The sequence below is a fragment of the Hyposmocoma kahamanoa genome, unplaced genomic scaffold (assembly GCF_003589595.1).
Source record: "Hyposmocoma kahamanoa isolate Upper Pololo Valley unplaced genomic scaffold, ASM358959v1 76, whole genome shotgun sequence".
Lineage (NCBI taxonomy): Eukaryota > Metazoa > Arthropoda > Insecta > Lepidoptera > Cosmopterigidae > Hyposmocoma > Hyposmocoma kahamanoa.
In genome coordinates, this window is record NW_020653900.1 from 8,899,468 (window position 1) to 8,909,551 (window position 10,084).

Consider the following 10,084-nt stretch of genomic DNA (forward strand, 5'->3'; position numbering starts at 1 on the left):
AACCAATGGAAATGTCAGAGACGTAATGGAGGTCTTTTCTCAAACATAGGACAAAAATAAAAACAAATGTCATATTGTGTAGTGTCGTATTGAGTGTAATGTGTTTATACTATATTCTTTTGACAACAAACACGAAAAATTAAATCAAATTCAAATTACAATAATAGAACATTTTCATGAAATATGCGTTGGAAAAATGGTTTTCTGCAACATTAATCAAACCATTATCAGTAATAAAGATAGGAGGCATTTTCCAAAGCTTAAGGACAAAAATAAAAATAGTATGAGTTGTCTGGTTAAGGAAAAAATGTATTTGATAATTGTTTTGTTTAAAGATCACAAAAAAATTCAAATTACAGCCATAGACAACTTTAATGACGCACATGTTAGAGAAAAAAAATTCCCAGGATAGGAAAATAAACTCATAAATTGCCGCAAACAATCAACAAAATATCTAGTAGTTACAATAGGTTTTATTAGCATGAGTAAAATCTCATTTCAAATTCTCTACACATTGTAAAATTCTCTCCATCACATTCCTGGCTATTAAACAATAAAGGCCGATTAAAAAGTAAACTGAAATCATAAGTTATTAGAAATCTCGTATCTATAGGTCTGTCAAAGGCAACAAAATTACAATGCGTAATCGTTATGAAAATTTGAAATTGTTTAGAGTGCAACAACGCTAAAAAATTATGGCCCTCAGAACTATGCCGGGTAAATTAAAAGACGAAGATTTAGCAATAAGGGGTGCCCATTTGCTTGGTCCCAGTCTAGAGTCAAAATTCGATGAGCTGAAGTTCGAAATAACGCACAAGATTGATAAAGAGCTGACCGACTCACAGAACGCGAGGGATTACATTTCACAGAAGTACGACGAGCTGTGTACCAAGATCAAATATTTGACAGAACTTGACGCCACTGTCACAGGTACTTTGGTTACTATCACAGGTTAGACATAAAGTTCCGATGACATTTAACAAGTCCATTCCTTTACAATTAACAGGAAGGTGGTGTGATCTATTTCTAGCTAATTTTCATCCTCGGTTCCACCTTCCACCAACCTTTGAGTAATCAGATTCACTGTTAGTAAGCACAATATTCAAAATTTCTGGACCCACTAATGGTGCCAATGGATCTAGCTCATATTTTTTTTAAGATATCAAGTAACGGGATGCACCAGACATATGCCTGGTGGGAAGCTACACGCCCGTCCATAACAATTGCAGTGCCACCGTGAGCTTTAAGTCGCAAAGATCTGAGAGGGACTGCCACTGCGTCCGTTACCTCGAGACATAAGTTGACAAGTCCCATGTGCCTGTAATTGCACCATAAACCTTACCGTTCAAATAGTTAAGGTGGTAGTACTTCACTGGATGAACTTGGACATTGGGTCTTACTCTGTGATACTTTTATTACTGCTCTGTGTTGTCATTGTAATTTTAATGTGCAATAAAGAATATTTCATTCATTCATTTCTGCCAACGTAACGGAACGGTTACCATGCTTGACTGCCACGCAGAGGTCCTGGGTTCGTTCCCAGACAGGAAGAAATATTCGTAAGGCCTACATTTATTTCTCTCGTGAGTGTGTCCATTGCACCACCGATACAGGGTTTCCCTAGTGGCTTCAAGTGTGTGCGTTATTATTAGGTTAATATGATTATATAAGCGGTTTTTTAATATCTTATCTAGTTTCAGTTTTATTGTTAAGCTAAATCAGCGTATTTTATATTTTTCAAAAACCTACTACGTACCTTTTTCTGCTATCAAGCAGTAATGTTAGCGTTACTGCGTTCCGGTTTTGAAGGGCAAGGGTTCTGGTGAAATTATAGGCACATGGGGCTTGTCAATTGTCTCGAAGTGACGGGCGTAGTGGCAGTGCCCCTCAGATCTCAGGCGAGTAGCTTACCATCAGGCGCACGACTTGTTGGTCCCGTCACTTGAAGTTATAAAAAAACAAAACTTTAGGTACCAATAGTGCGTTATTATGATGTTAATATAATTACATAAGCGTTTTTTAATACTTATTTAGTTTCAGTTTTATTGTTAAGCAAAATCAGCGTAATTGATATTATTAAAATTAAAAAAGGTCTCGAAATTTTCCAAATGAAAATGCATTATAATAACAAGGAGGGCAGAATAGTGCCTTCAATTAATTTTTTGTCAAGATACATTACATTTTTATACATGGAAGGCTCAAATGTCATTGAAGCGTACAGTACCTTTGCCAACAAAAAAAACTTAGTCAGTTCTCAGGTCTTAGCGTGTTATCTACTCAAAATAAGAAGTTGCCAAAAATATAATTAAAATTCCACATTTCATAAGTAGTCATGTAAGGAACCCATGTATTTGCACAGTGCCCGAATATACTAAGTGATTGTCACAACACTGTCCGAATTTACACTATTCCATGTTTCTGAAGTGTTTTGCCTCTCTCTTCTATTCCATTCTCTTACCCACTTCGATTTGCGTACTTTGATTGTCTTCTTTTTTACGCAACAATTGTGTATTATTGATATTCTACTGAAAGTGATTTTCAGTAGCAACAGAGCTCGTTGTGAAAGAGTTCGTCCAAGGAACTAGTGTCACCTTACCCATTTCTGCCGCCAAGATGTAATTTGAGCCTTACTGCTTTCCGGTTTGGAAGGGTAAGGGTGCTGGTGAATTTACAGGCACATGGGACTTTACAACATAAGTCTCAGGGTGACGGGAGCAGTGGCAGTGCCTCTAAAGTCTTTGCGATTTGAAACTCTCAGTGACACTGCAACTGTTATAAATAGGCGTGTCGCTTACCACCAGGCGCACTACTTGTTCGTGCCATCACTAGATATTATAATAAAAAAAATATAATAAAATACCTAATTATAAGAATGCACTAAATATTCAAAGGAATAAAATGATTCAGGAATTGGATTTCAGTGACAAATCTCTAAAGAGTGCCTGCGTAAAATATTAATTTATCCAATTTTAGAGCTTCTTGTTACCGCTACGAGCGCTGTATAATAAAATTGTACGTATGTTGTCATACAAATACTTGAAGTTGCTTTGAGGTCGCTTGCAACAATGAAAATTTACGGTAGAGGTACTGTAACTCAATCACAGCAACATTAATTTTGAAGGCCGTTTCCTCATGCTCCTACTGGTAGGTGTACGAAGACTAATATGTCCTTATGCTCCTTTTAATAGGACGAAAAGTATAAATATGTACTCGTGCTCCTACTAATGTATTGTAACCTATATTTATAATTATGTAATTGATGCTGTAGTACTCGTATGTATGTTATCGATTTTCGCTTCTATCTACGTTTATAATGAGATTTTCATTGACTTACAAATAAATGGACGACGAGTCTAATACAAAAACCACGAAAAAAAATGTCCCAAGTCAACCTATTTAAACGTAGTGACATGTAAAGGAATATGAAAAAGCTAAAACGTTGAATTTAAATTGTAATGTCATCGCAGTACTGTCTAATTCTGCTTGCTTCGCTGTCAGTCGAACAAACGTGATTGATTTCCAAACTTTGTCATTTACGAGGTTTAAAATTATAGTAAAAGAAAAACTTTATACTAAAGGCTATTAGACAACTTCTGCGTATCTACGCAGAAGTTGTCTAATAGCTTTTAATAGATTTTTGTCATCCAAGTATCTACTTGGATGACAAAAATCCATGGTAGTGATCCGTTTAGGTCTTAGGTTGTTTCTATATGTACATTTAAATTACTATATATATTAATTTTAAAGAGCAACCCCTAGAGTTTCTTGATCATTCTTCTCAGGGGAAGCTGCCTTACGAAAGTGCGCAAAGTGACGATTTCAAGTGTAATTTCCTTCTTACGTATGAAATAACGATATTTTTTACTTTTTTATTTTGATTTTTTTTTATTCTAGTTCAGTGTACTTGTTAGATACAATGTCACGATAGGAGCATAAGGATATATTAATCCTCATGTTCCTACTAGTAGGAGCACCCCATAGGATCTTGAGGAAACAGCTATTTTGACGGCCTCAGTGGTCGAGTGGCATTTTCGTCTCCGTGGTCCCGGACTCGATCCCCGGCCGGGTCAATGTAGAAAACTAAACTTTTCCATATTGTCTCGGGTCTGCGTGTTTGTTGTACCGTCGTTGTTTCCGATTTCCATAACTTATGTACTTTAGCTATTTACTTTGGAATCAGAGTAACGTATGTGATGGTGTCTAATATTTATTTATTTATATCTAATAATTTCTTTGCCTTATACAGGCTTTAGAAGCGACGTCAAGGCGATAGAGAAACAAATCGCCGAGCTTGCCTGTAGAGTGGACGACATTGAGAAGAAAGCCATTATCAGAGACTGCCCCTCGCTCACGTCGTCACTCTTCTGACATGTCCCGTCTTGAGTTCATTTGTTTTTGACGTCCAGTCTTTTTGTTAGATTTGTCTAATAAATTGATTAGAAAAATATAGTACTTTGTTTTAATATAATTAAGATTTTGCAATATTAATATTTAACGGATACTAAGTAATATTTATTAGTAACTTTTATAACAATGAAAGTGGTATTTAAGACCTTTACTTTTTTTTATGGTTACTTAGGTTTGCGTGAGACTTTAATGGTCTCCACGAGAGTGGAACGTATTTATGCAGGTTGTGATCAAAATTAAATTACCTTTAACATGAAATGTAATTATTTCTTTTTTTCATTAAGTTTTGCACTAACACTGTGTCAGCTGTCAAACACACATTTGAAATGGAGGATTTTGTAAAAGATCCGAAATCAGGAAAGCACCCCCGTCAATGCAAAATAGCAAAAAATGGCTCGTGGTCTACAAAAAGTTTGGGGACCTCCTTAATGCAATCCGTAATTTCAATAGGATTATATATATTTTATACGTTCGAATAACTACGGAAGCCTTAAAAACTATAATGAAATTTTGATCTTGTGTATCGTATACTCATAAGTCTGTTTTTAATGAAATAAAACAAATACTGTTATGTAATTAAAACATTTATGTACTTACATAATAAATAAAATAAACATAATAATTTCTGATAATAAATAACACTTTGACAACATTTGTATGTATTTATTAGACCATCTGAACCAAATATTTTTATATAAAAAATGTACACATTTTTATATAAAAATATTTTTATACATCTGATTTGCATTAGATAGTACCTATATAAGTGAAATTATAGTCAGATATTACTTTGACCAAACATTAGTAACTGTGTTTCATTCATATTTTCACTTTAAAATAAGTATTACATTTATTTACGTATTCTATGAAACGTAATTATTAAATAGCTGAAAGTCTAACTGGAATTTCGGAGTAGGTACATTAACAAATTATAAATGTGCAGAGCTAAGAAACGAATGTTAATATTTGGCACTTTTTACTATTCATTTATACTTATCTTTATTGACTTAATTCCTTGATTTACGATTTTCTTATTTTAGTAAATTATTAAAAAATATTGTTAACATAAGTAACTTCGGTCGCTTTACATATTTTTATTTCTTGATTTAATTAATTTGATGTGTAAAATGCTTTTCATCACATTTCACAAAGATTTAACGCAAAAAAAGTCTTTATATAATTCTTCTCGAGATGTTAAAATTTAGTACATATAATGCGAACATAATAATGTTACGTTTTTCACGTCTAATTTTCTTTTTTTTTAACTTCTTCGCAAGTGTGATGAAGAACATTGTATGCCACGCGAGCGGCATAGCAATTACAAACGTTCGGGTCATTATTGTGACACAATTATTACTTCTCCTGAACAAGCCAAAACTGATTTTACCTTTGTTTGTTGATTATCATTTGATTATAATATTAATGTTACTATTGTGGAGGTAAAGGGCCACGTACTCATTAAATATTCTAAACACAAATTTGACAGTCTTCGTTAACGAATTCGCTAAAAAGCGGACCAAAAATCACTGAGTATTTTATCACATTTGTACTAATTTACATATTCGAATGAAAGGTGAATATTTGGTTGCCAACACTACGAAGGAGCATCTAACAAACCTCTAAGATAACCTTATGTTTGTCATTTTCCTGATCATACGATGATCTTGGCTTCGCACAAAATTTACGGTGTAATTTTCAATGTTGTCCTCTATAATACTAACGTTACGTATATCGATCAATCTTAGTGTCCTTTGCGGATATATAAAACCAATCGTAACCCCAAAACAGTGCAGGTTTGACGTATGGCGGCCATATTGAAAAAATGGCGGGCAAAAAGTTTTTGCAAAAGCTGTTGATTTGTCTGAATTTGAAATATAGATACGTATTTTGTATCTGTATTTCAATTAGTAAAAATGTATTTTGTAATTGGAATTTCAAATATTTAACTATTTTTTCCTGAAATTTCTAATATTTTCCCTGTGTTCGTTTAGTGTTATATGGTAATGATTATATTTTGTATTTCGCATTTTAAATACAAAGAAGAAAGTATTTATGACATTTAAGCATCGAGTATTATTTAAGACAGCGCGCATTCTACCCAACCCTTTGTAAATATGTACGTCATAATAACAATGTAAATGTATTTATAAAAATGTAAACGTTGCAGTAAGTATTTATTATTACGTATACAATTATTATACCCATTTATTTATTGACATTTCAATCACAATTATAACCAAAAAAGATTCATTGAGTTTTTTTGGTCGTATAATTTTATATTGGCGCAAAAGAAACACTAGGAATGATCGTACCAAACTAAGATACGTTTACTGTTTTCCGTATCCAAACTTTGATTATAAGCTTAAACTTTTGTTTGTAAATTAATCCGTGACAAACTACCTTAATCCAGTAATGGTTCTAGTTTGGAACGAACGATCCTGCAGAATGAGGACTTGGTAAATGTCTCACACTCGCAATTTAATTAAGATTTACCTCCTACCAGCAAGAATGGCTTGAATCTGTGCTACAGTCTTGCCTTTAGTCTCCGGTATCAAAAACAGCACGAAGAACGTACACACGACCATGAATCCAGCAAAGAACCAGAAACAGCTGTAAATACCGATAGCTTCTTTCATTATTGGGAAACAAAGTGTCACAATGAAAACAAGGCACCAATTCATAATCACAGTAATACCGGAGGCAGTACCTCTGTATTCCACGGGGAAAAGTTCAGCCATCATCATCCAAGGTATAGGGCCGAAGCCTAGAGAGAACGAAATGATAAACAAGATCAAACATACTAGAGGAATCCACCCGACAGATGAAACGTTGTACTTAGCCTCTTGGAGTTTAAAATAAATGCCCAAAATAATTAGATTGATACCCATGATGATACAACTTTGAAGCAAGAGAAGTTTGCGACCAGCGCGCTCAATGAGCAGGGAACTGAGTACAGTGGCAATAGTTTGTACCACACCAACGATAATTGTGGCAATTGTTGGATGAATATTTGAACCAGCTGACTGGAAGATGTTGTTGGTGTAGAATATGACTGCGTTGATGCCGCTAAACTGCTGGAAGAACATGAGGCCGAGGGAACAAATAAATGCCATGAGCGTTGCGCGGTTCTTCAACATAGTCGCGATGCTTGCGCTTTGCCGTGCTGCGTCGTCCACCTATTGGACAAAATCAATTTTATAAGAACTTTATACATTTTAACTGTAAATAATTTAAGAAAATATGTTGTAGTATTGGAGTCCTACCTCTTTCTGCATGTCTTCGAGTTCACCGCTAAGCTCAGCATTGGGCCCGCGTAACCAACGTAAAACTTTCTCAGCATCTCGTCTTCTATTCATTCCCAGCAAGTACTGAGGAGTTTCTGGCATCCACCTAAAAATATTATAATTTCGACTTTATTGTTTTGTCTATCAAGCTCAAATTATATACCAACTTCAAGTGTATAAGAATAATATTTTTTTTTTCAAATTTTACTTACGCTTATTGTAGGTAATACAAAAATGTAATCATGTTAAATTGATGTCTTCAGATATGCAAATGTTACTCACCAAAATACAATTACTAGAAGAGGCGGAAATACTGCAGATATAATGGACAGAGTTCTCCAATGCGTCCATCCACCAACAACGAATGTGAAGAGGATTCCAACAGTCAAAAATAGCTGGAAGAAGGCTCCTAAAGCGCCTCTAATCGAAGTTTCGGCGATTTCACCGATGTACATTGGAGCTGCAACGCAGATACCACCTGTAATAAAACACGAACTTCAATTTAATTCGACAGTAATTATTTATGTCGTGCAACTAGAGTGCTTTCATAATAATTGGTCAAATCGGAATACAACCCAGCGGTTTAAGTTCACAATCGATTGCACACTATATGTTTTATTCGTCTCGTCATTTGATATTATAAAAAAAACATATATATATATATATATATCGGTAAAGGCGTTTCTTAAATAGGTACGAGTAGGTTATACGTCTTCTTTGTTCAAGCAAAACTCTACTAATACCTAACTACGTACGCTGTATAATGTTTAAAATGTATTTACCAGTGCCAAGACCAGCGAAGAATCTTGCAGCAATCAGCATACCGGCACCATTAGCGAAGATGATAAGAAGCCAATTCAGCATAAACGGAATGGAGAGAATAAGGATTGTAGGCCGACGACCGATCTTCTGGGCCAGCACTCCCACAGGTAATGCTGCGATCGCCGCTCCTATAGCCAATATTGATGAGACCAGACCGCCTGAAAATAGAAGGCATTTAAAGGAGGCTTGTAGACCGGAAAGACAAGATGAAAATAGGGCCGACAGATGGCTCCCAACTGCCACTGGTATTAAGATTATCTTTGCATTTGGCATCAAGGTACCTTTCGAGATGACCGTCATTCTGACACTTTCAAACATGTATGAGAGTTATTTTTTTTTTGCAATATTAAATGATACATATGGAAACGACGAACCCATCCCACCCTGCCTAACTTCATCGAACTTAAGGCACTCGCATACACACACGGTCCAGTACGGAACTTTCAGTTATTGTTACATTATATTATGATAAAAAATTGCAAGATAATGATAATGTATCAAATATAACAATCTAGTTTAATTTAGATAGTCGGGAATATGACGGCATGAAACGCTTCGGGCCCTTCAGCCTCGCCGTTTTGCAGGTAATAATAGCTCAGAAAGCCTTGAAAATTACGCCACATTGAAAATTAGGTAGTAAATAAAAAATAAAACAGAGAATCTGTTTTTTCGGAAATGTATTGAAAAATATCCAATATTAACACTTTTCGAAGGTTATTGCAGTGTCGTGGCGCTTCATCCGCAGCTGAATCTTAGGGTCGTATTCTAGAACTCTACTCAATGCTCAAGTCAGGATTGCAATTGAAACACAAGCACTGGAAATACGACCCTAATGGCAGGGACTTGAGTATGACTTCGAGTGCTTTAAACCATACTCAAATCCTGTCTTGAGCATTGAGTAGAGTTCTAGAATACGACCCTTAAAGTGTTAACTCGTTTGCGTCCAACCCGTACATTGTACTCTAGTAAAACAAAGTACCAGTACTTACTATGTTTGAAAAACAGGTCGATAAAGAGTCTTTAGTGTGATTGTAAAATATATTTCAACCGAATTATTAACCAATTACACGTCGAAAACAAGTTACGTAACAGTGACGTGCTTTGGCTCTAATCCAAAATTTTCATTCTGAAGATCGGCGTTTCGCATTGTAGTCTTAACAATTCTTGGGTGGGTGTGTCATAGTCAGCTGATGTTTTTAATGCAATAGTAAAGAAAAATTTAGTCGCGTGATGTTTTTCTTATTTGTCTGGCAAGGTTTCACTAAGTTCATTATTTCACTTACTAGCTGTAACTTGGGCAGTTCATCATACGCATGCCTATAATTTCATAGAGCTTGGGTGCCCATACAAATTGTGCATAGTTATGTAACTGATATGTAAAAGAAGATTTGTTCAAAAATCCATTCCTTTATCACTAGCACGAATATAGCTGAACGTTTCTGAACTGTATAACATATCGCAATTATTGTAAATTAATAGCTAGCTTGCTGCGAATACGTGTCTCCGAGAATTTAATGATTCATAAATACCTCATTAAAGAAGGTAATTGAGTTCAGTTTGACCTCAAGATA

The 10,084-nt window shown here is 35.0% G+C and overlaps 2 protein-coding genes across 5 annotated transcripts in view; one reads left to right on the forward strand and one right to left on the reverse strand.

The window, feature by feature from the left end:
* Positions 1-594: 594 nt before the first annotated feature.
* On the forward strand, positions 595-4,449 carry LOC113232557. Of its 2 annotated transcripts, none has more exons than XM_026467325.1 (2): positions 595-951; positions 4,247-4,449. In XM_026467325.1, exons 1-2 carry the CDS (start codon positions 696-698, stop codon positions 4,366-4,368), a joined length of 378 nt encoding a protein of 125 aa, XP_026323110.1. In that variant the 5' UTR covers positions 595-695; the 3' UTR covers positions 4,369-4,449. The 2 variants fall into 2 exon arrangements, with proteins under 2 accessions (XP_026323110.1, XP_026323111.1); XM_026467326.1 differs by having other exon boundaries at positions 614-930.
* A 647-nt stretch (positions 4,450-5,096) lies between these two features.
* Positions 5,097-10,084, reverse strand: part of LOC113232369 (facilitated trehalose transporter Tret1-2 homolog) — a 38,942-nt gene continuing 33,954 nt past the window's right edge. For all 3 annotated transcript variants that reach the window (XM_026467055.1, XM_026467051.1, XM_026467054.1), the window contains exons 4-7: positions 8,474-8,671; positions 7,974-8,169; positions 7,671-7,797; positions 5,097-7,583 (exon numbers count right to left, since the gene is read on the reverse strand). In XM_026467055.1, the coding sequence (XP_026322840.1) occupies positions 6,897-7,583; positions 7,671-7,797; positions 7,974-8,169; positions 8,474-8,671 (1,208 nt within the window). In that variant the 3' untranslated portion in view covers positions 5,097-6,896. The remainder of the gene's footprint in view (positions 7,584-7,670; positions 7,798-7,973; positions 8,170-8,473; positions 8,672-10,084) is intronic.

What these genes read in the sequence shown, in the direction of transcription:
- LOC113232557 (XM_026467325.1), top strand. Translation starts at nt 696, where the DNA reads ATGGCCCTCAGAACTATGCCGGGTAAATTAAAAGACGAAGATTTAGCA. An exon ending in TACTTTGGTTACTATCACAG is followed by an intron (nt 952 to 4,246) that starts GTTAGACATAAA and finishes TGCCTTATACAG; the next exon opens with GCTTTAGAAGCGACGTCAAG.